At 35.3% G+C, this 27,106-nt stretch overlaps 2 protein-coding genes across 10 annotated transcripts in view; one reads left to right on the forward strand and one right to left on the reverse strand.

The window, feature by feature from the left end:
* Window positions 1-2,472: 2,472 nt before the first annotated feature.
* The window catches only part of LOC141482701 (uncharacterized), a 67,607-nt gene continuing 42,973 nt past the window's right edge, over window positions 2,473-27,106 (reverse strand). For 7 of the 9 annotated variants that reach the window (XM_074176387.1, XM_074176386.1, XM_074176383.1 and 4 more), the window contains exons 2-3: window positions 7,390-7,530; window positions 2,473-2,944 (exon numbers count right to left, since the gene is read on the reverse strand). In XM_074176387.1, the coding sequence (XP_074032488.1) occupies window positions 2,835-2,944; window positions 7,390-7,530 (251 nt within the window). In that variant the 3' untranslated portion in view covers window positions 2,473-2,834. Of the gene's footprint in view, window positions 2,945-7,389; window positions 7,531-12,975; window positions 13,284-21,661; window positions 21,869-27,106 lie in introns of those variants that run through there. The other 2 variants (XM_074176388.1, XM_074176381.1) reach the window with 2 other exon arrangements.
* LOC111518013 (integrin alpha-PS4) overlaps window positions 16,116-27,106 on the forward strand; it is a 99,612-nt gene continuing 88,621 nt past the window's right edge. Inside the window, exon 1 of the mRNA XM_074176377.1 lies at window positions 16,116-16,244. Coding sequence (XP_074032478.1) covers window positions 16,201-16,244 — 44 coding nt within the window. The 5' untranslated portion in view covers window positions 16,116-16,200. The remainder of the gene's footprint in view (window positions 16,245-27,106) is intronic.

Genomic DNA, 27,106 nt, shown 5'->3' on the forward strand with positions numbered 1-27,106 from the left:
TATATATATATGTGATATTATCTCTAATTTCACCGACGTTTCGACAAAATCTCATTTGTCATTATCTAGGTGTGCTGTTACGTGTTCAGAAGTTTTTTGACCCTGCTCAACTCACTTCTTACTATACTGGTAAAATGGCATTCGTTACGTGTTCAGAGATAGAGTGTCCATAAACTCTCTACTACCTACTACTTAAATGTTGTTGAGTTTTACCTGTGTTCTTCTTCTTCTTAGTTGACCTCATCTCCCCGTTAAGGTATCGAATATTAAATCTGAAGTTTTCACGGATAGGAATATGCTAAACTGGTTTTTCCGGGTATTTGATCCGTGTATGTGATATTATTTCTGATTTCACCGACGTTTCGACAAAATCTCATTTGTCATTATCTAGGCGTGCTGTTACGTGTTCTTCAGATTTGATATTCGATACCTTAACTGGGAGATGAGGTCAACTAAGAAGAAGAAGAACACAGGTAAAACTCAACAACATTTAAATAGTAGGTAGTAGAGAGTTTATGGACACTCTATCTCTGAACACGTAACGAATACCATTTTACCAGTATAGTAAGAAGTGAGTTGAGCAGGGTTAGAAAAATTCTGAACACGTAACAGCACACCAATGATGGCCAAAGTATTTCACAATTGACTCGTCGATTGAGAGGTCCTTATGGAATATTCTCCACTGCTGAAAATTTTGATTTGGAAGGTTCATCAAAGATCGTTTATGTCGAGGTTATTATTGTTCGACAAATGGATATATTTTTTTATCTCTTGGAATCTATTTCTGGAAATCACATTGGCAACAAATGACACTCTGACATCATCATCAAGACACCAGTATAAACGTTCGTGGGGCAGCCGATGATATCCTAACAGTAACAAGATTCCAATGAAAATTTTCATATCCGCTTCTGACACAAAAAATTCATGTTCATTTTTTTGGGTTGAATACGTATTCGTTTCTCGAACCAGAAGGTTCCATACACTTTTGTCCCATGATCTTTCAAATACTTCATCTGGAGTCATATTCGATAGTTCAGATTTAACAACTTCTATACGATATATATATCCTGTGGTCTCCAAAATTTCAACATCAATTACATCATTCGTCCATTCTGGTTCTAAAACATTGAAACTTTCAGCCTGTGTTTTGTCGCCCAATATCTTCTGACGAACTTGTGGGAATAGAATATTCCAGTCTTCATCGTCAAACTCTAATTCCTCCTGATCATCACCTAAATAGTGAAGTTCCACCTCACTTGCAACATCTCTCGGAAGCTTTGTTTGCACCCCTTGAATGTTATCATCATCTATTTCCTCGTCATCCGTTTGTGGATCAACATTTGGAGGAATTATTACAATGTGCACTTCATCCGTATTTTCTAATGAGCAAATGTCATTGACTGCTGGTGCTGAAGATTTGAACCGTGTACCATAGAATTCACTACATGATAGGGTTCGGAATATTTCAGGATTTATCTGTAGCAAATAATGTGACATAAAATTTGGAATAAACCCACTGTACTCAAATGGTCCTTTATCGCTATCAATCAACGGTTCAAACTTCAAAAATTATAGGTTAAGTGCATCACACAAATCTTCATAAGGCCCAAATGATCATTTGATTATATACACGTTCAGATAACATTCCTGAATTATCGAATATATAAATAGTAAACTTACCTTCGAGTCACGACCTGTGTGAAGTATCAAAGTACTGTTGTATCGCGTATTGGATAGGGCTTTGAATAAACTGATCAGGTTTGTGCTCTAGTTCACTGATGAGAAGGAGCGTAAATGTTCAGTGATTGAACTACTTATTCATAGATGTCACCAATATGATATTTTACCGGTTGTACCCACTTGAGTACACTAGGAACGAATGGGTTAACATTCTCAGCCACCAACCAGAAGGATTCAGACCCATTTGGGATTGGCAAGCAGTTTTGTCACATTGTTTTTCAATCTCATCTTCTTTCAAACAATATTTTTAATTACTGAAATCGTTCCAGAGTTAACAAAAACCAGAATTATCACACTACGATAAAAGTATTACCCTCAATATAAAAACATATTTTACGAAATGAGTCCCTGAGGGAACTATCAGTAATCTACCCAAAATATTTCAATTATCAAGAATTTTTCAATTTTGTGAGAACGATGACATACAATATAAGAACGAAGGCTTTCAAGGCTGCAGTCATACTACTGATGTCTGCCACAGCAGCAGACGAAACGTTTTCCAGATTCCATTCGACCATGGCCTTACTAGCCTGGATTTCGTTCTCTTCAATCAGGATGAAATCGATTGAAATTATCTTGGATGAAATCTTCACATCAAGCTTTATCAGGGATTGAAATAGTAAATTTTGAACATTTTTCGTCATTTTTAATTTCTTTCTGTATGTCAGGAATTGACTATGAAACACATCTCAAACGATTTTCTACCTATAACTAATTGAAAGTCAATCAGTCGAAAAATTAATTTAATTCTATTCTCACATGGTAACAGAAATAATAATACCTTATAACGTAAAATATATAATCGAGATTTTTCTTCCAAAGATAAATTCTTATCTATATACACTAAAATACACATCAGTTGATACCCTACATAAATGTTATGTAGACTTCTAGCTACACCATCGCTTCATTCTCAATCTTCGGTTATTTTAATAAATTCTTCTGTACAAAACATCACAAACTTCTTCACATTTCTAAATACTATTGAGTAAAAGTGCTTCAATTGAAAGTCAGCCCAGATTTGACTATTACTCGAAGTTTGAATCACAGATAAACCCAGCATACAGCCTTTTTGAGTTATAAATAGTGCTTCAGTTCGTTGTGGAAGGCTTTGGTGCTACTACTATGACTGCAACGGATGAACTTTCACCTTGTTGCTTTGCTGCTGCTAACCTCATTGCTTCTTCATATGAGGGAGGAGCTGAAAAAAGAAGAGAATATTATGAGAACATAAGCTCTTACGGCCGGAGTCACGATTAGAGTGAATATAGTCCTGGCTGGTAATGAAGCACCAAATATTTCCACTGGTACAGCGGCAGGCATCATCGGTAGTATGTGCGTTGACTGCATTGACGTCCTCGCAGTCAATACACATACTACTGATGATGCCTGCCGCAGTGCAGATGAAAACTTCAGTGCTTCAGGGCAAGTTCAGCACTGGGACACATACCAAAAATTTGGAGACTGATCAGGGCCACCTTTGTTCCGAAACCTGGGAATATCGGACAAGACTTGGCGAAGGCCTTGAGACCAATTAGTCTCATGTCATTTGCGTTGAAAACTTCAGAAAAACTACTTGACAGGCATATCAGGGACGTATCACTGGCTATCAGATCATTACACCGAGACCAATATGCGTACATGTCGGGAAACAGAAAAAGTAGAATATACTTACAGAAACAAGGAAGTACTTTTAGCTGCTTTCTTGGACATTGAGGGCGCATTTGATAATACGTCGTTGGAATCAATCATCCAGGTGTCGATGAGAAGAGGGATCGACAAGACATGCTTAGGGGAAGGTTGGTATATACAACCATTATAGGGGAAACATTCGTGGCACGGGTAGTAAGGGGCTGTCCTCAGGGAGTGTTCTATCCCCTCTGTTATGGAACCTTGTAATGGACGAGCTATAATGTCTCTTGGACCACAATGGGTATAAAGCACTGGGCTTTGCAGACGACTTAGTCATCTTAGTCCAAGGTAAATACAATAATTTAGTGAAAGGATGCATGCAGCAGGCCCTGAATATTATAACAAGATGGATCGAAGAAGAAGGGATTAACATAAGCCCATCCAAATCGACCGTAGTAGCATTCACCAAGAGGACTAAAACGGAGGGTGTCGGACCTCTAAAACTTCGAGGTGAAAAAATACAAGTGTCAGCGGAGGTTAAATATCTGAGTAATCCTAGATTCCAAACTGACGTGGAATCAACACTTGGAAGGGATAAAGAGGAAAGCGGAGGTAGCACTGATGCTCGCCAGACGCACCTATGGAAAAACATGGGGGCTGAAACCAGACATGGTATATTGGCTATACACGATGGTGATTAAACCCATGATAAAATATGCATCTCTGGTCTGGTGGCCAAATATAAAGCAGGCGACCGCCATCAACAAACTAGGCAAGGTGCAATGACTTGCATGTTTGAGAATGACGGGATCAATGAGAACTACCCCAACAGCTGCATTGGAGGCACTCCTGAATCTACCTCCTTTACACCTTGTAATAATGGGGGAGGCCAGGATGAGCCCATTCAGACTGGAAAACTCACCGAACTATAAAAGATCGGACCGAACAGAAATTTCGGAACAAGTGAAGGAGCACATATTGAATAAGTGCACGGACCACATGACAACGAAGTACACCTTCAACACAAACTTCACGGCCAAAATCATAAGCCGTGAAGAGTGGAAGACCATTAGTCATCCCGAAAACATGTTTGGAAAAAACACCTGGTATACGGATGGATCAAAGATCAAACATGGAACGGTAGCTGGAATATACCAAGTGGATAGAAATTTGAACTAGAACTATCAGCTAGGACTATACACATCCGTCTTTTAGATGGAAGTGTATGCTATCTTGCAGTGTGCAAGGCTTATTGAATTGAGACCTCAAAGAAATGAGCGGATCAATATTTTTACAGACAACAACCCACACAGCACTAGATATTCATGGAATATTCCCTGTATATCATAGAACGAACGTATATATTCCAAATATTCATAGAATATTCTTGGAATATATACATGCCTTTAGAATATTCATAGAATATGCTTGAATGAATATGGCAGGATTATCCCCGAAAGAATGTGCAGAGAATGTCTATAAATTGATTATTCTCCCTTGAATATTCTAAGAATATTGTTGCTCGAATATACCATATGGTATATTCTTAGAATATATCCCCACGGTATATTTTGGAATATTCTATACAATGGAATTTTGAATTATCTTATAATAACGTATTCAAATAATTCAATATTATTAAAAACAAAAATATTTGAAGATCTTAATCGAATGCATAACCTAATGTATATAACCCTGATAGTGTTAACCAGTTTTTGAACTCAACGCAAAGATTCTGGATGAATGGCTCCAACAGCAACTGTTGGAAACGACAAAAAAATTTGAATGGGCCAATAAATGAACCAATTGCATCAATAAATTGGTTAATTCTCATCCTATTTGTCTTTTTGTATTTGAAATTATTTAATTACAAAGCGAAAAATCCTGGAAACAGAGAAATGGGGAAGTGAATAATTGGAGTAAATGTTTCTCATTGGTCAATTGAAGTGTAGCGCGCGACAGTCGAATAAGCTCTGTGAAAGCGGTTGTCCCTTAATGCATGGTACATTTGCGTTTGCGTTAAATTCGACATTTGATTCAACATGGCGGTTGACGTGGCAGATTCGCGTGTGTAATGCATGGTGTGTTGGTGTTATTATTAAAGTATAATTCTGTCACGTTCAGTGTACCATTTATAATTTGGGGTTGTCCAATTTGCAGTACAGCGAATAGTTTGATTTCGGATCTTCAAACAGGAGAGTTGTATATATTCAGTCTTCAAGAAAAGTAAGTAAAATGCAATAGTATCGATAGTAAAGTCATGGTGATTAACCTACTATACCTCATTTTAGGTTCGAGGAGAGTTGGTGTGTAGGATTTGTTGGTTTGACTAAGTACATGTTTGAATTAGAGTGATTTCAGTTGTGTATCTTCAATAGAGAAAAATAAGTGAATGACACATTCTTTTTTTTCATTTGTTTTCATAATTTTTATCACTCGTTTTCAAGATAGTATCAATTTGCCCAAAAGGAAACAGTGGTACCTGGTACAGGCAGGTGCGCCAAGGAACTGAAAACGTAATGAGTACTTTTCAACAAGACAATGCAAGTTGCTCTCCAAGTCATAAAATGTTGTAAATGTTCATGAGTAACCTATGCGAAAAATATCTATTTGATTTTTATTCCAGTTTTATTGTGCCATTTTCAAATAGTGATAATGAACGTTAATGTACATTTTGTTCCAGGTATTACTATTGAAACACTGACTGATGCATTGTTGGACAAATATAAGGAAAACTATTCTGGTGAGCAAAGTTTGGATAACTTTAAGTAAGTGAAATTCATTGAAGAACCCATTATACCACTCATTTTAAATACTTCATTTGTGGGTTTACTTTTTTAAGTGAGAAAACCATTTAAATTAAAATGTTTTTGATTTTTTCAGGTAGAAAATTTTAGAAGTAGATCTTTTATCATTCGTATCCTCAAAAGTCATGTCACATTGTTAACTCTTCTTCTGATTTTTTTTTAGAATGGCCTTTAGGGTTTATCCGTCAAAATTATTAATTTTATTAATTTGTTGAGATAGCTGAGCTGTTTGAAATCAGTGTAACAGGTCCTCAGTTTCCTATCCGATTTCAAAAGCACATTCAATTTCTTTGGAAAATGACGAGTCATAAAGCAGTAAGTAGTTAGTTGAAAAATAGGTTATTGATACTCTGATGCTGTTTTCATCTTCATGTACTGAATTCAACGGAAAAAGTGCAGAGAATACAACCGAAAGACTGAAAAAGTAATTGTAAAAATTATAATTGCAGATAATCCTAGATAACCTCATCCAATTTGTTATCCCAAACCTTGGTAGATAATCAGCCATTGATATTAAGAGAATTCAACGAGAAAAATAGGCAAATGATCTGCACGGGTTTAGTTTTTATTTTCATACTTTTAAAATGTTCTTATTACTGTATTTCCTTTTTTAAGTACTCTGTTATTCCCAAATATATTTTCTAGCGTATTGTTTTTTTCGTGGTGTTCTTGTATAGGACTGAATATTTATTAGGTAGTTGAATAATGTACTTTTATCCCGAAACAGGTGTTTACACACATATTGAACATGCATATCTATGCAAAAAAATATTCACCAAATGTATTTGCTTGTGTTTGTTTTTGATATTACACTGTCATTTCCATATATATTTTTTAAGTGTGATGATTTTTTTGTAATGTTCTTGTATTAGATTGAATAAATTTTTTTTTATGTAGTTAAGTGAGGTAAGTTTATCTCGAAACAAGTGTTTGCTCACTTATCGAGTGGGTACCAATTATGCAAAAAAAATGTATTTGCTGTACATATTATCTCTCTTTTTTTATTAATAAATGATATTATTATTATTAATCATTGCATCACCTACCCCCACTTAATTTCTACCCTCATTTGAAAGCACGTCTTTTTTATAAACGGTTGAATGTCAAAAATTATTCGAATGCTAAAATTAATATAAAGAAACAACAGAAGAAGTTCGTATTTTTCTCCAAAATATGTAACTTTGTATCCAATATTCTAGAATCTTACCGTCGTCTTGGTAACTTGGTGGTTTATTCAACTCGTTCATGATGTTGATGTGGTCTATCGACAAATGGGCTTCATGTGTCGGCCATTGTTCCTGTCCTTGTACACGACTGCTGATGTTGAAGATATCTTCCTGTTGGTGGGCTGTAACAAAATACAATACTTTCATTACCTAGATATTTGTTCAATTATTTTTTCACAAATTGATCGAGACAGTGTTGACCATCCAAATCTTTTTGATCATCCATATCTTTCAAATTTATTTTTCTATATCGAGGAATCGCATGTTGAAAAATAAGACCTCGTTAGCTCGCACAAGTTTCGACTTTTGATAGTTTTTTTCGTAGGGGCGACAGCTGGTTCAATTTCTTTAATTAATTCGAAAAGTTTATCTATGAGAAGGTACGGTAAAGAGATAAATCAATAAAACCAACAATACGATTGATTTTGGTTCGACGTCTACAAAGTCCGAGTTTTATTTCAATTTGAGGTTTGCCTTGCAAGGATAGCTTTGAGCGATTGAAGCATATATGTTTATTATTAAAACTTTATGATCGTGTCTGTGTTACTGAATAATAATAATAATAGTAATAATAACCGCATTTGGGCTGCAAAAATCCCACTACAGGTACATACACTCACTTGAGTTTTTGATGAAATAAAAATGACTAATATTAATCGAAAAATCATTGTGTTTCTTCCATTTTGTTCATTTCATTTTCTTTCTTTAATTTGAACCACCACGTAAAACTCCAAATTTCAAAAAATGTATGATAAAAGATCACTAGTATTTATTTCAATCCAAATTGACTGTTTGAAATTACTATGGATCTTCATCAAGTAACGGCCGAATCAATGAGAAAAAAAAGACAAGTTTTATTTGTGTATGTGGAAATTTTCTGATTTCTACTTAAAGAAATTCGTTAGTCCTCACGAAAGAATGTATTTCAGGGCTACGAATTATCTAATTTGCCAAGCAAATGTCGTCAATGTATAAAAACATATAAATATACAAAGGTAAAGTTTATGCTAATATAGATCCGTTCAAGTTCTTTAGAACTTGTCTACGTTGAGTAATCGGTAAGTATCACATTCTCGTAAATTCAAGCAGATTGTTTTGTGTGACTGTTTATCGAAACGTATATTATTACCTAAAAAAAGGCCCAGAAATTTCGACATTTTATATTCCATCATGAGTTTTATGGAAAGGTATAAAAATATACCGAAGAAATTAAAATATCTTGATAATGAAACGGAAGATTATATTCAATTTCCCAGATATTTTAAAGCTGAAATTCCCATGGGTATTTCAAACAAAGAAAATTACCTGAACCCCAAGATAAAATTATCATTTTGAAATTCATTCTAGGAAACTGTGATCTTAATTTATTTTCGGATATATGCCGTTTCGGCTTTACACTAAGAGATTGTAAAATAATTATATTGATCCCTGTCCAGTATCTAACTGCTGGGTTTTCCATTCAGGTTTGAAATGTCAATTTTGTGAATTTTTTAAAGCACTTTTCCAAACCACTTTCACTCTAGTTCCAAATATACACCTAAATGTTGCAATTTGGTGGATGCTGTTTGGAAAAAGGTGAAAATGATAACGGCTTATTTTTTATCAGTGAGTTATTCGAGAGATATGAATGACATGAATTAAAGCGTAGTTTGAATATGTGATAGTAAATCTTCATTAACTATCATTCATATTGCGCATGTGATATCAGATACTTCAGATACGAGAAAACAAAAGAAACCAGATTGTCATCTGGTAGCAGAGAGATAATTAATTGAAGTAAAAACTACTTCAGCCCCATTTTGAATATGTTTTTCAATACTAAGAACTATGTAATTTATCTTGCCATATATAAAATAAGAAAAAAACATAATTGTATATCATCAAGTAGCCAAGCAAAGAAACATCATATGAACTGCCATAGTAGAAAGGCCTGAGCCCTGTTAAAATTGAGAGAGGTATAAATGTTTAAAGCGATATACGTTTTTAGGAAAAAAAGCTTTTCGATTTTCCACTTTTTCTTCATACCAAAAAGGTTTGAAACAATTCAAAAACTAATGTATTTGTGTCCTGTTCAGATATCATTTACTACCACGAAAACCCCTTCTCTAACTGAATCAGAACAGAAAAAATGGTCCAAACTTACTTTCTGGCAATAGACATATTATCCTCAAAAGTTTCAAAACAGTTTTCTTTTTCCTTTCAATTATGCACTGCAAATAAGCACCGATAAAAATAATTATCGACACCATTATCACTAATACAATCACCGTTTTTACCATTTTGATTTTTACTAGTCTTTGGCAATGAAATAAACCAAGAAATGCGTAACCCCTGTTTAAATACTGGTAAGATGCATTTGATATTAATGTTATTTCAAGAATTTGCAAGAATTACTGTCCTTGAAAGAGGCTTTATTCAGGAGGGTGGATTACCTTCTTATGAATTATAAATTGCTACTAATTATGGTTATGAACGTCTCTCTGAATTCATTCGAATGCTAATAAAACACTACCTATTATTTATAAACTGAAATGTACAGTGTCATCTCCAAAGTATGCACCATATAGAAAACCTGTTTATTGAAGGATTTTCGACAAAAAGTTTATTCTTGATAAAAGTTTGTGCATCCCCTAAAACTAAGTATTCACCAACAAAATACAGTACAACACACTTACTATACGAGGAGCCTTCAAATATTTGATTTTGTGACAAGGGTAAAGTACTCTTATTTTTAAAAATCTCGAGAAATGTTATTTACAAAAGTTGTTTAGCATTGAAAAATATATCTATATTTGAAGTCATGGCCATCTAAGTGAAGTTTTATTTCTTCACCCATTTTTTTTAAATGTGAATTACGAAAAACAAATTTTTGCCAAAACGATAAATAGACAGCATTCATATATGACGGTTCATTTCAAAAGTCTGTAATATTACAAATTACACAACTGTTGTGTTAACCACGGTCGATTTTTTTGAAAAGTAAATTGATTTTCAAAGTTTTTGGTGCAAAATGATTTTTATCACCAAAAATTACTCAAAATTATACGGTATTGTAACAGAAAATTAATATTCAATAATATCAAATCACAAAACATCAAAATAAAATAGGTATTTGGGAACAAACTCATTGATTTTCTGGAGATTTTCTTGTCCAAAATAAGTGATGTTTTTTATAGAATATTTTGTAAAATAATAATACCATTATTTCGTCAATTACTTTATATTGGTGCAACATTTATTGGCAATATGTTGATGGCAGATTTTATGAGAGAATTGCGAGAAACGATTCAGTTGGGAAATGTTTGTTCCATTGTATATTATATCTGAAATGAATGCAATATTTTGTAAAATAATAATACCATTTTTCCGTCGATAATATCATATTGGTGCATCATTTATTGACGATATGTTAATGGTAGGTTTTATGAAACAACATTCGGCTTCAAAATTATTACTATGCGAAACTGAAAAGGAGGAAGGCAATAATCATATTTTTGTGATCTTAATACGTTCATTTATCTACCTTATCTCATTTATAGGTTGATTTCACTATTTACAACTAATATATGTTCTATTTTTAGTTGATTCTTGAGTAAAATGATTTCCAAATCAAATAAAAATTGTTGTAGTTGATAAGATTAGCAAAATATTTATAGAAACACGTATTTGATTGTGGGGATTCAGATAAGAAGAGGTCCAGAACATTCTTGGGAAGCAGAAAACAGGTTTACAAATCAGGAACAAATATAAACAGCATACATTTTCAGTCATATAGAAACGAAAAACTTCAATTTTCTGTGAAATGTTTTGTTTCACTAAGTACCACCAAAGAATTGTTTTTCAAAGTAACCCCTTGAGTCATACGGCGTCGGAAGCTCTTGGCTCCTATCGAGCAAGTCTAAATTGGTAGCAAATTGCCAAAAACGACTCTCCTCGATATGAAGACTTAACATATCGTTTCTGGTCTGGATTCCTGGCCATACTGGCCTGCAAGGCAATGAGGCTACTGATTCCCTTGCAAAGAAGGGTGCTGCAAGCAGCTTCATCGGACCAGAACCTAACAGTGGCATCGCTTTAGACTTTGCTAAACAAAGATTGAACATCTGGACGACAAGAAGATTTATGGACCTCTGGCAGAATCTTTCAGGAATAGCTCACTCCAAGGAGTTTATTCGGCCTTCCAAGTTTGTACCAAACAGTTGTTGGACTACAGTAGAGATGAACTACGATGTCTAAAAATGTTGTAGTGTTTTTTTTTTACTTTTAACCCCCAATTTTTGAAGTTGCGGCTGTCGAATCATATGTGAATTTTGAGAATACTTTAATGATGCCAAAATACAAAGTTTATACAAATTTACAGCTGGGTATGTCCACTTTCCTAGGCAAATCCCCTAAAATGACTGGACTATTATACAAACGTAGTATTTAAAATAGTGCAGACGCTATTGCAATGCCGAAGATAAACCAAACCATACTTCATGAGTCAAAAGGTCAAGTAACAAACAATTTGCTGCAGAAGTTCCCCGTTTCATAGAAGTTCAAAAACCCCAAAAAACCTCTACGAAAATCATGGGAATATTTTTATTTTATTTGAAAAATTCTCAGTTATCTTCGTGATATTTCTGACAAGTTATTTATATCATTGAAAAGTATATTTACCAGAAAAGTATCTATATTTGGCTTATTGTCTTGCGTGACATCATGTCATCACTAATCGATTAGTGTTTTTCTCTGTTAGTTTTAGTGATAAGATTGGTATTCGAATTATAAAAATATTTCAAAAGTGGTGGGAGTTTATCTCTGGAAACTTCCATTGAGTAAAGGGCCCAAAATTTTTCTTAGCGATTCAACTTCAACTTTCGCCAGATAAAGACATACAAAGAATCAGAATTCAAGAAAAACTTTATCATTATATAGAAAATGGAAAAATTCTGAGAGGGGAAAGAAATAAAATACATTAATAATTTCAATATAAAGATACACATAAGTTTCTTTTAGATACAAACTGGATCTACAATTGCTATAGATAATTGCTACATCGTTAGTGGACTCTGGTACAGATATAACCACGTTGAAACGGCATTGGCGGCGTTGATCTTGAATAAGAACCAAAAATGAGCACTTTTTAAAACCACCAGAAATGCAATACTCATCACGACTCGCGTTTGTCCAACCAAGTATCGAGTAGGTACTTGATGTGCAATAGAAAAAGAGGTGGATATTCTCAATGAAAAATTAGGTTAAGGTTTAAAACAAAAAAAAACTGATTATTTCGATTCAGAAAAACTATAGCTGAAAATTTTGAAAAACCTTCTTGAACCCTTGAAAGTTCACCATTCAATTCCTCAATACTTAGATTGAATTGAATTCATTTTTTCTATTATTTTCACAATACTTAGGATGTCCCCTTCGTAACAATTTTCATGTTCCTACAAAGTTCTCATTTTTTTAAAAATTATTTGCATTGGACTAATTGTCAACCATACTCAAACATTCGTCTTGAAGTCGTTAGTGTTTAACAATTATTCCAAACTAATTAAGAGTTGAATTGAACCATTGAAACTTACAATTTTGGTGATTATCCTGGTTCGATTCAACAACCACCGGCAAAACATTATATCTCTGATATTTTTCCTTCTTCATCAGCCGATACTGTGCATATACATACACAATGAAGAAAACCGCGAAAATGTAGAAAACTATAGTCTCGCTAAGCGACATCTTCACTTTATACTTTGTTAATTGTTACTAAACAACTTATTTGTTCGAAAAGATATTCACGCAAAGCGACAACATTAGGAATTCCATCATTTATTTCTTGTTTACTATCTGTTTTGGTTCGAAATACAAAGCTAACATTTCAGCCATGACCGCGGCAACAACATATATCGTTTATTTATCAGTGTAAGGTCTAAATTTAATTCTTTTTTCATTTGACCAGTGGCGTAGGTGTCCAAAATTCAGGTCTTGATTTGGGACCAATTGAAGTTATAAAATGCTCCCATTGGCCAATGTGCACATCAGAAATCATTGTTAAAACTATAATATCAGTAATAATAATGTTCATTTATCAAAAATTACAATCTCGAAATCAAAATGTTCATATGAGTAGTGCTTGAGAGCCGAATAAATAAACAATAAACAATAGCATGCATCACTGAAGAAACAATGGTAGGTAAAAACATCACATCCAGTTCAAGTAAATAACACAATCGGTTTGAAATATCTGGGTACAAATTATCAAAATGTCACCAATAGATGTTTAACAGTTTTGTGCAAGGTATCACATGAGATTAATGTCACAGTCGTTAAAAAGTCACATCTAAAGTCTCATTAGAGATATATAGTTTCTTATTAGTTAGTGGGCTATGCTTGAAGACAGGCAATAAACAAATCTAAAGAAATGAACTTTAAATGTTCAAGCCAGTCAGTGTGCCCGTTCAAAAATTGAAGGTCGACTCTTTCAGTTGTATTGCCAATTGCATATGCAGGAAATTTTCTGTGAAGATTCCTGTACTGACGCCTGTCGGATATAATCCAACGCCCTTCGTGGTATTAGCCAGGGGAGTAATTGTTTTCTTATAGGCGTCAGTCCATTCAACCTACTGTGTAGGTATATCGAGACTGGCTTGAACGTTCAATGTTAGTCTTTAGAGAGATATATAGGACAAACAATTTGTTGAAACTGATTAATTATAACAGGTATGAATTTTTTCGGTTTTCACAGTAAAATTATTTTTGGGAATATATCTCGGTCATAACTGTTTAGCCAATTTTTCACTTGTTTCTTGAACTCAACGTAGTTTTGACTAGTTTTTATGGTTTCAGGCAGCAAATTCCAAGATTTTGGATCTAGTTAGCTACAGTGCCTCTGTCCCACTGTTTTGTTACATTTTGGAACCACAACACTATGTTTTTGTCTCCTAGTGTTGTATGAGTGATCTGAGCGTGTTATTTTAGTTTCATTTTTGTATATATTCTGCAACATTTTTTGTCTAACATCAAAAATGTAACTTTCTCTGTATAAATGATCGCTTGAAGTATATGCCCCTCTTTTGTTGTTCTTTCACGGCTGGCGTCAATGTTTCGGTTGGTTTTTGCCGTGGTCTTCTTTGGTTACAATCTTCAAATGTTTCAACTGCAACTGCGGTTGTCGTCTTCAGTGGCGTAGTCAAAGTACTCTTCTTGAAGTATCAACTGAAACAGATGCTCTTATTTCTCCCGTGTCATGTATAGTGCTGATTTTTCCCGCACTTTCGTTTTGGCGCTTTTCAATGCTGTTTGCCAGATCTTTGGTAGATATGTTCTCTCTTCCTGTGTATTTCTATGGCATCTAAATACTTTCTTGTTGAATAATGATTTGACGTTGCTAGCCTCTCGGTATTTTCGAAGAGGATCTTGTGTTCCTCGTTGGACAGTGCATGATTTGAGCGGGTCTCTGCTGTCTTTTGGTGATCTTAGATATTCCGATATTTTCTTCTTTGGTTTGGAGACAGTGTTAATTTTATCCTCCTTCAGAATTTTCCCGATTCGGTTGGTGATACCTTCTATGTATGGCAGATAGACAGTGCCTTGGGGTTGATCTTCACTGGGGTTTCTCTTCTTCTCCCTTGGAGGTGTAGCGCGTCGTTGACGTACCTTTCTTCACATATTCTCAAAACTCTCTTCTCTAGGGTGTTGATGATGGTTCGTTTCTGTTTTGGATAATGGTTGGTTCAATTATATAGGTATCGATCTCTGTGTGCTTTCTATCTTGAACACCTTATGGCCTGGTTGATTACCTTCCTTGATGACTAAACTATCCAAATCCCATTTCTTGATGTTTTAGTTATCAAGAAAGGTAACCAACTAGGCCATAAGGTGTATAGGAAGAAAACATACAGAGATCGGTACCTTCATAATGGTCTGAATATTATTGTCGAAACTGAATCAGATTGGAATTCACCACCAGGAAAGTCTGCGATAGTCGATACCTTTTTGCATACAGATTTGCTCAGCTATGTCTTTCCATCTAGACAATGCTGTTGTTTTGGTGATATATTTGATGTAGGTATGGCAATATTTTATTTCTAGATTACTTCATAAACTCTTGGAGTGTTTTTCTTAATTTGAATCCTTAATCCAATATTTTCTGGCTTTGGGTGTATTTGAATTTTCAACTCTAATATGATGTTTTTGACCTATTTGTGTATTTATATGTATATGTAGTTTGTAGAATATTCTTCATCTATATCATCTCAAACTATTGTGCTGTCCACGTTCATATTCCAAATTTATTTTGTTCATTGTCACTTTCATATTCAGCCATTGATACGTCTATACAGAGGAAGAATTCTTTATTAGCACTTAGTAAATGTTTATGTACAGGATAAACATTACATTAATAGATGCACTTGGGTTTTTCTCAACAGAATGAAAAAATTAGTGGTTCGATCATAACAAAACCACATTGAATGAACGTTTTGGTTTCGCTTTTTGCATTCGAAAATTGATATTCAGAAGGTCGAAGTATATTCGAACAATAGATTTTAGCACCTTTTCATTTTTTGTTGATGTCGCTAATGAGGAAGTAAAACACAGCCTTGATCGATTGAGTTCATTAAATACATCTGAGAATATTGTGCACATGATGTGGTAATGTTTCGCATTCAAATGGTTGTTTATGGGTGAACAAGTTCGTTTTTATTTCTGTTAGCAATAGTTTTATTCGATGTCAGTATTATACGATAATTAATATGGTAAAATTGCTGTTCACGGTAGTTGGCTAATATTATTTAATTTCCTGATAGCTGATGCAATTTATGTTTCACACGCATCACGATGATCTATATCGAAGGTAAGAAAATGAGCAGAATTTGTTTTCAAATTCCATCTTTCTATGTACTGAATGGTGGTGAGTATTACGCCTATATTATTCAATTCAAGAAAAGATCAATGCTCAGCAAAATAGTTCTTCATCAAATTTGATAATATTCATAGAGTGTGTAAATTGGTATTACTACTTTGACTTGGTCATGGTAATTCCAAATCCTTTTCCCATTCAGACAATTCAAATCTACCGCCCAACAACTGTTAAGATCGTTAAATGCTGCCTCAATTAGAATTATTTTCCGATGTTGTCAACTTAGTTGTCAAAACGTACACATTCGCCAATTATTGCACACTCAATGGATAACTCTGTATATTATTGACATTGCTCTGACTTCCATTTCAAAATGCAAATTTTTGCAGTCAAAAAACTCAACAGGCCCACTACGGTATATTTTGGCCGAAATTGGAATATAAATGTTCTTCGAGACGGAGTTGAAAGCCGTAATGAAAAACAAGTGTTGTCGATTTTGTTAAGAAGCAACTGTAGAATAAAAACAAGTTTCTGTCAACCACCTTCTAAATTTTCATGTTTTTGAAATTGGAGGTTTATTTGTTTCTTACCTGTTTGCAAAATGTCCCCCTCAATTCACATTTTTTTTTCATCGACCGATACATTTCCAGGTTGATATCTACTTTGAATGTTTCATGCTAGAATTATGAATATGTAAATACATCGATTCTTCAAAACCTTCACGTGAGAGATGAATGATTCCTCTTGTCGATATTGTCCTATTGATCTGTCTCAAACAATGTTATCTTTCTGGTGGATTATAACATACGAATTCATGGATTTATCTCAGCAGCAATTTCGTTACATACATTACTGTAAGTGATAGAATAATACCCCCTTGTTAGTTATTGGTTTACAGATGGATCAAAAACACCTTCGGCCTCTGGTGCAGGTGTCTTCAGTTGCAGACCCAGGACAGAGATATCAACCTGCCTAGAAACCTATGTATTTGAAGCGGAAATTTACGCTATTGAATTGTGTGCAGAGAGATTGGAAGAATCCAACCTCATAAGCAAGTCAATAAGAATATTGTCGGACAGTTAAGCTCTTGGCTCCTACCAAGCAACGTTTAAGTTGGTAGCAAATTGCGATAGAAAAACTTAACAGATTGTATTTGGTTTGAATTCCTGGTCATACTGGCCTGTGAGGCGAAGGCTGCTGACTCCCTTGCAAAGGAGGGTGCTGCAAGTAGCTTCATCAGACCAGAACCTGTCACTGGCATTGCTTTAGGCTTTGCCAAACAAACATTAAACACCTGGATGGCAAGAAGATTTCAAGACTTCTGGCAAAATCTTCCAGGATTGGCTCAATCCAAGGTGTTCATTCACCCTTCAAAGCTTGAAACCAAACAGTTGTTAGACTATAATATGGATGAACTACGATGTCTAACAGACCTCCTCACAGGTCACTATCGTCTGAATCGTCATACGCAGAGACTTGGATTGCCGGAAGACAGTGTGTGTCGCCCCTGTTTGGAATATGATGCAGAGCATATACTTTGTGCCTTCTCCGCTGCGGACGGAATCAGGTTTTCAGAGTTTGGTAGAACTACACTTCTACCATCTGACCTGAAAGATCATTCACCATATAAACTAATCGGCTTCGTCAAAAAGCTGGGTTCATTTGGTCGAGTTTGAATAGGTGTGAGCCACAACAAACCCTTGCGGGTTGCGATGGAGGGACGAATAGGCACTTCTGACCCGTTTGGATACGGGACCCGTTTGGATACGGGACCCGTTTGGATACGGGACCAAGCACACTATTTTTTCAACCTTCTAACCTTCAATATTTTTTGATTCGAGACTAAAATGATTATCGCTGTTTATCTGACGGGGAGCAAAAGTACCATAGGCAAAGAACACAAAAAGCGAAAGGCAAGTTTATATTTCCTGATGGGTATTTGACAGGAGTATTGTATTTGAATTTCCACAGAAAATAGTTCCAAATAAATTGGCATTTCGCTGCAATTGTGTCAACACAAACTTTCCAGAGAAACAATGGAATGACCCTACAGTTCATCTGATCTTAGCCCAGTAGACTGGGAATATTCATGTCCTGAGAGATCGAATTAGGCAAGAAATGCAGAGGCACACCACCTGCTTTGCTACAAATTGCAAAAAAAAATGTTATTGCATAATTAAGCTCTTGTATAGCTATCAATGGAAGGCACCTTCAACATTTCTGTTGAGTAAAGGCTACTACCTAAAAAATTGGTTTCACCACTTCGACTTGGTCATAGTAATTCCAAATCCTTCTTCCATTCAGACATTTTAAATCTACCGCCCAACAACTGCTAAGATTGTTAAATGCCTCTCGTATTTCATAAAAATTTACCTGGATTCATTGTATGACACTCTCGTAATATCTTAATTGTCATGTTCTATGATCACAGATCCATTACATTTTTCTTTGTTTCTCAAATATGTAACAATCAATATAAATTTAACATATTTATAGGTGTTTTCCTTATCATACTTCAGAAAAGGTGTTTTATAACTCCATTGTTTATTGTGGCTTCTCATGTTCAACCTCACTTTTCGTAAGTACCAATCTCATCTGTTGGAATGTGTTTTTCACAAATTCACATCTTTATGCCTGAAAAGTTTCTGAATAAGAAATTATAGTCTTGAAAGCTTGAACATAGAACAATAGCTCTCATTTTCTCTTGTATTAGTTGAGAACCTATGAACTTTGAGAACAATTTTGAACTGATATAGAGGGTTTTTCAGGCCGAAAGTAATTACTTTTGTTCTGGTGTGGAAACAGTGTTCTCAGGTGTGGGAAAGTGTTTTAATTAGAAGTAATACATGAAATACGAATGTGGTAAAAATTAATTAATGAAATTACATCGTCATACAGTTACTGGCAACACCACCAAAACAACAGAAATGTTGAAAGTATGTGATAGCTATACAACGACCTAATTATGCATTACAATTTATAGCAAAGCAGGTGGCATTTTTTGCCTGATTCGATTTTTCAACGCACGGATATTCCTAGTCTGATAATAGTCTACTGGGCTAAGATCAAATGATCTAGCGAGTTATTCCATTGCTTCTCTGGAAAGGTTGTGTTGACACAGTTGCAGCAAAAGATGGCGCTGTGTCAATTTACTTAAAACTGGATTCTATGGAAATTCAGACTCCTGTCAAATTCCCACCAAGAAATATAAACTTGCCTTTCGCTTTTTGTGTTCTTTACTCTTGCCCCCCTTCAGATAACCAGCGAGCATCATTTTAGTCTCGAATCAAAAAATATCGAAAGTCAGGAGGTTAAGAAAACAATCTGCTTGGTTCCATATCTAAACATGGGGGTATCATCCTATCAATTATTGTAATGTGTGTAAGGAAATTGCTGCTCCGATAACTTCACGCATTCGTATAATATATTCCACCAGGACGATAACATTGTTTGAGACAGGTCAAAAAGGCTATATCGATAAAAAGAGTCATTCATCTCTCACGTGAAGGTAGTAAAGATTCGGTGTATTTACATATTCATAACTGTAGCATGAAATGATTATTCGATAATTTCAATTCAAAATAAATATGAGCATGTGAAATGATTCAGTCAATGATAGAAAAGATCGTGAATTGAGTGAGAACTTTTGCTGTTCACCAAAGACCAGGAACAGTTAAAAAACAAATAAATCTCTATTTTCAAAAACACTCTTCAACAATATAAAAATATTGTGAGTAGTTATCAGAAACTTGTACTTATTCTACATTGGCAACACTTGTTTCACTTCATCTCAAAGAACATTTATATTCCAATTTCGGCCAAAAGGAACGATACGGCGTCAGATGAGTTTTTTAACTGCAAAAATTTGCAAATTCAAAATGGAAGTCAAAGCATAATCAGTGATATACAGTGTGATCTATTAAGTGTGCAACAAATGACAAATTTGTACGTTTCGACAACGAAGTTAACAACATCGGAAGATAGTTCCAATTGAGGAAACTTGGAAACTAACGGAATCCATGAACTTTCGATGATAATATTGTAAGATTTGAAATATTCACTTGACATAATGAAGTTACTCTCAGAAAACTTGATTATTCGGATAAAAATCAACATTGAATAGGAAATCCCTCAGTTTCCGTTACTCATTCATTCATGATTATTACGTGTTTCATTGTTAATAGAGATCCTACGAAAACTTGGTTCTAGTGAGAATTAGCTCTGGGTATTATTTATCGGTTATGACGATTGCGACCAGATTTACATTTTCTAATATTTCCATGTTATATTCAATAATTTTTTACAATATCTTATAGTGTTATATATAGAGGTAGAAGGTCTTAATTTTTCAATTTGGGCTTGTTTTTTCAAAACAACTAAATTCCTTGTCGAAATAACATATTTTGAAGTTGATAAATGCGTTTTTCAACTGTTATTATCTACGGAACAAATGTAAGAATAAGCGGAAAATCAAATATTTCTATGAGATGGAGCCATTTTTGTGAAAAAACCCTATCAGTATGAGGTCACTGCAAAGTGATGTTGCCAATAATGAAAATTCATTTCAATTTTCAAATTGATTATTCAGTTCACTATTTTGTTTCATTCATCCATCTCATAGTGAATTAATTTAACAGATTTTAAGTTCACAATGTAGATTATAACGTTTTTCATGTCATTGTAACCATCAAAGTCTATTTCACCCCGTTTCACTTTTTTTGTTTGAGAAGTAACTTTCCTATTAGAAAGCTACATTGTCCATAAGTAACAAAGGTTACTGTTCATCCCGATTTCCCCGCGGGATCGGGTCTACGCGGGTAAATTAGTTGTATTACGTAGTCCACAGACGCGAAGTATCAAGGAAAAGCGAATGTATACAGGGTGTAACTAAGTAAGTGTGAAACATTTAAGGAGGTGTTTCCTCATCGAAAGAAAGAAATTTTATCGGGGCATCCCTTGTTAAGATAAACCCCCTTAAAGGGGGTACATAAAATGAACTAAATTTTACGAAGAAATTATCGCTCTAAATTGCACCCGGTGCGGATACCTAGTAGTAGATATAAAATTTGATGTTGAAAGACGGAAGTTGAATGAACTGGTTTACATTCCTTCGCCAGGTAATTACTATATTTCATATAACTTCTTGATGAAACTTTTTTTGAATAATAGGACTCGATGGATATTCATCTACTTTTTTAGATGTCGGGAAAGGCCGTTTTGGCCGTAGTTTTTTGTTTCAAACACATTCAATTTTCTTGTGTTGATGCTGCATAAGATAAGGTGAACTTTTACAGGCTTTCTAAATTTTTGGAGAATGCAAGAAAACTAAAAACATCTGAAATCATACTTTTAAACTTCCCGAAACTCTTTTCTTTACACTGCACGATATTTTGGATGTAATTGCGACATACCTTCTTTTTGACTCTGACATTTTTCGTATCCCTTGCAACAGAGAACGCATCCAATGTAAGCCAATCCGGCACCAACACCAGCTGCTAGAGCTGCCATTTCGTCACTGAATTACCAAAAAACAAAAACCACACACTTCGGGATATTGCGTTCGTGGAGAATGGTCGAAACTGGCTATATATTTTCGATTTATAGTGCTCTAATGAACCGAATGATTCTTATCTTATCGAATTGTGCGGCAAATAATCCACTTGTAACCGAAAAAATAATTAATGGAACGGGTGGGATCACTCTGAATATGATTAAGTCAAAGTTCTTACAGTGTCTGACTACTCAGATTATCAATCTCGACTTAACTTCATGCAGCTTGCCAAGGTTGACGTGCCAAGTGCGGTTTATTTTATGATGAAATTGAATGGGTAATACAAACTATGATTCATATTTCTACTATCTTGGAATTCAGGGGATTCCGCAATGTTTTCATTTTAATTCCGCAGTAGAGTCCAAGACCATCGAAACAATTTATACTCCAGGGTGTTTACCTTGAACTTGATTAATGAGTTTGACCCTTGCAAAATGATCAGGTACCTTTTTGATAATGTTGAGAATGATTATTATATAGGATTCCAGAGAAAAACACTTATACAAAACTTGGCACTCCAATTATTTGAATCAACGAAGAGCTCAAAATGAGTTGATATCAACCTCCTACTTTTATGGTTTTCCCAAGACATATAAACTCCAGAAGTGTGCAAAAAATTCAAACTTTCACGTCAAGACATAAAAAATAACAATCGACCTATCACCTAACCGATATCTAATTTTATTTCTCTAGTATCTTCAAACCTGAGAAAAATGATTGAAAATTTATTTCCGCTTTTCCAGCAAACTATATACTGCTACAAACAGAGTTGACCATGATACTGTATGGCATTTTTGTGGGAAACTTATTCAATCATTAGCAGTACTGAAAAATAACTAGAAATGAAATCGCCGTTGTCCAATTTATATAGCTTTTAGAGAGATGACGAATACAACCTCCATTTTTGTTATTTAAAATGTGTCTTCAACGATTCATTTCACGTTTGTAGTTTACAAGAATACTGAACTGATGTTATATTCATTTGCGGGAATATATAAATTACGGAGCTGAGTAAATTTTCGAAATTTAGCAACATAATTTTCCTTTTTTGACTTTGGCCCCTCGTAATTTTGCAAAAAAGTAACAAACACTCTAATGAAACGACCAGAAATGAAAGAATTTCAGTTTTATAAGTGGTTATTTTGGTGAAAAAATTATCATATCATAGAGAATATAATTTTTATGAAAATGATCAATTTTTAAATCTATACATTGAAGCTATTCATTTTTTTAAATTTTGAATTTCTAACGTCTGCCATATCCCGCAGTTCAGAATCGAATACAGCAATGGGAAACATAGTATCAACAGATACAACATTAGATCAGTGATACATTCTTCAGTAAGAACTCTTGGATTCAATGGGTTGAAAAATATTGAAAACACCTGTTTCATGAACAGTGTAATCCAATGTTTATCAAACTCGAGATGGTTGCTGGAATATTTAAAAAAAGATACATATCATATGAAGGATATCAATACTAGTATTTCTAGTATGGAAGGTGCTTTAATAAAAGCGTTCGCAGAAGTTATCAAGGACTTGTGGGCAGAAGTTTCAGAGTAATAATCACTGCCTACTTCAAAAGTCAGATTCAAAGATTTGCCCCTCGATTCATGGGATCTGCCCACTAAGACACCTAGGAATTCCTTGGATATCGTTTAGAAGATTCACATGAGGACCTCAATGGAACTACTGAGAAACCTAAATCAATACTAATTGTAGACAATTTTGTTGGTCAATTAGAATCCACTATGAAGTGCACACACTGTACATGCTCATCAGTAACCTATATCACAAAGGACTGGCAAATTGAGCTTGTCACAATGCTTGAATTTCTTCATAAGAGAGAAAACTCTCGATGGAGATGAAGAACCAACTTGTTCGAGGCGCAAGAAAAGAAAAAAATGCACAAAGTCCTAATCAATGCCTAAGTTTACACGTATTTTAGTAATTCATATAAAAAGATTCTCCCAAACGGAAAGATTCAGAGAAAATCGAATGTTGCCATATACTTTTCCTTAGAAGTATTAGATATGACCAATTATGCAGCAGACAATGTGGCTCCTTGCCATATGCACTTTCGTATCACAGTGGGACTACTTACAACAGGCATTACACAGCATATTGCAGACACCCTTATAGTGGCACGTGGCATGAATACAACGATTCACAAGTGTCCCCAATTTCACTTGTGTGTGGAGATGGAGACATCCTCTTTTATGAAAAGGAGGAAACGGGTTCGCACCTTTGAAACGTTCTATTTTCTCTATTTATAAGCTGAATTATGTTAAATGATTTGTATTTCATGATTCTTCTGCTTCGATTATTATAAAAACATCTAACAACACCTGATAATTTTAATAGAAATGTTCAGATAACTGTCAAAAAAATGCCTCAGCCTATTACTATATTTTCGATCAATTTTCGGCAAATTTTCCTGTACGAATTCAAATTGAACCAAAACGATGCCGAAACAGCCCAAAAAATCAACCAGGCATTTGGCAATGATAGTGTTAATGAACGCACTGTTCGGCGTTGATTTGTGAAACTTAGTTCCGGAGATTTTAGCCTCGAAGTGGTCGAACTGCGGTAATCCAGGACGAGGATTTGAGGACCCTGGTGGAGACTGACTCATAACAAAGGGTGCGTGGGATGGCGGAAGAACTGGGCGTCAGCTTCCATGCGGTTTTTGATGGTTTAAACATATTGGAAAGGTCAAAGAGCTTAAGAAGTGGTTGCCCCACGACTTCAACGACCGACAGAAATTGTCACGATTCGAGGTATGTTCTTCTTTGCTTTTGCGCAACCAAAACGATACTTCTTGAATCGGATTGTCATGTGTGATGAAGAGTGGTCTACGACAATAGGAGGCGTTCAGGAAAGTGATTGGATAGCGATGAGTCACCCAGGCACTTCCCGAAGGCGAAAACTCACCAAAAAAGACCATGGTACTGTATGGTGGTCACTGTAGCTTTCTGCAACCGGGCCAAACCATGACAGCAGAGTCCTATCTTGAGAAAATCAACGAAATGTACCGAAAATAGCGTCACCAGCAGCCAGCACTGGTCTGCAGGAAAGGTCCAATCCTGCTCCACGACAACGCCCGTCCGCACGTTTCACAAATCACTGTCCGAAAATTAAACAAATTGAGCCCCATTCACCAAACTCTCTGGACTTCTCGCCAACCAAGTATCATATTTCAAGCACTTCGAGAACTTTCTCACCAGTAGAACCTTCGCCAATTCGGATCAGGCAAAAATCAGCCTTCGTCGACTTCATCGAATCCCGAGCTGATGATCGGTCTCCAGAGCTCCAGGGATTCGGCTACTCAAAACTTGTTTAGATTTTTACTTCCCTTAATACAACCATTACAAGGAAATACATCGTCTTTGTGAAGAATTTGTCAAACTACTAGGGTCAATTGAGGTCACACAGAAAGATTAACTAATTATTTTCGACGTGGAAAGTCTTTATACCAATGTTCCGGTCGAAGAAGCACTCCAAATCATACAGAGAAAGCTATCCGAAGACGGAAACCTGAAAGAGAGAACGAATCTACCTATAGAAGTAATTATGGAATTACTAGGATTCTTTACACAAGATGAGGGACTGCCAATGGAATTGCCACTTTCACTAGTCATAGCCAACATATATATGGAGTGGTTTGAAACTCTGGCCATTGAAGAGGCCCACAAGAAACCTCGAGGCTGCTTGAGATATGTTGACGACACCTTCATAATATGGAACCATATGAATACTGAACTAGACACATGTTCAGCGTGAGACCTTCCATCACTTCCACAATGGAGAAGGAAATCCACAACGAATTGCCATTCTTAGACGTTTTGATGAAGAGGACCGACACTAAGTGGGAAACATCTGTATACAGAAAATCCACTCATACGGGACAGTATCTGAACCACGAATCCAACCACTATCAATCAACTAAAAGATGAATCATCAAGACTCTATTAGACCGTGCTTTCGGGCTCTGTAACACGAAGGAAGGTTTCGAGAAGGAACTAGACATCATCAAAAATGATCTTCAACGGAATGGCTACTCCAAAGGGATGGTAGAAAATACCTTGGCTAAAAGACAGCAGGAGCCTCGCAAGGAAGAGAAGCCGTCACAACCAGTGCTTGCACTTCCGTTCATCAGAGGATTATCGGAGAGGATAAGAAAAATTGGTTCCAAGTACATCAGAACCTGCTTCAGATCCGGTAACACTATCCGTAGCAGCCTCACGAAAACCAGGCCACCAAACGCGGACTGCGATTCCAAGAATTGCATTTACCGGATACCCTGTGAGTGCGGAAAATCCTACATGGGTGAAACTAAGAGGCCATTGAATAATGCTCATTGCCGAGAACAAGAAACACACATAGCGAGGGGAAACCAGCAAATCAGGAATAGCAGACCATGTTTGGACCCATCAATACAACATCGAGTGGTCCCAAGCTGAGATCTTGCACAGAGAGAAACAATGGTTTAGGAGAAAATTCAAAGAAGCCGCTTACATGTTGTCCAACAACGTATTCAGCCAAGCCAGCGTAGAAATACGCAACATATGGAAACCCATCATCAAGAGAAAAATGGCCAACTCCCGCCAAACGGTCATCTATCACGGAACCAGTGAAGCAGAAAATGGAAAGCGGACATAATTGAAAGTACTTGAACGACCTATTAATAGTCATCTCTCGGAGGAATCAGTCCAGTCATCACCCGAAGACGATTGTAGATACTAACAATCGAAACGTCGTGAACTAACGTGACTTGGAATCTCTCCACATTTTATTCGTATTTTCTTTTTTCATTTTTTTTATTCGATTGTTCTATTTTTACTTGTATTTTATTTCACTATTATTTCATTTCAGGTTTATTTTGCTTAATATAATTGTTATTTTCAGCTATTCATTTTTAATTCTTCTTTTTTAGTTGTTTCAGGGATTTCAAATCATTTCATATAGTGGACAATGGAAGTCCGAACTAGTGAAATTCGAAATTAGTCGACTCGTGCTACGTTGGTAAAAGTGCACTGATTCAAATGTGGCTTATTTCTATTGTGTTGAATGAATATTCACTGATATACTACAGTTTGAAGTCGACTCATAAGAACAAGCAAAACTTTTGAGACAACCTAATATGTCGAGTGTATTATAATCCATCCTACTCCGGGTGTTTATTACTTCTCACAAAGATTCAGGATGCACCCAACCAAGTCTTGAGTCGTGAAACGCAAGTCATAAGAAATTGTAAGCAGTTGATCATTAATTTTAAGTGGCAACATCCATGCTGAAGTATGAAT

This window comes from Leptinotarsa decemlineata, unplaced genomic scaffold (genome assembly GCF_025532065.1).
Source record: "Leptinotarsa decemlineata unplaced genomic scaffold, Ldec_3_MD MMD2_tig00001719_RagTag_RagTag, whole genome shotgun sequence".
Classification (NCBI taxonomy): domain Eukaryota; kingdom Metazoa; phylum Arthropoda; class Insecta; order Coleoptera; family Chrysomelidae; genus Leptinotarsa; species Leptinotarsa decemlineata.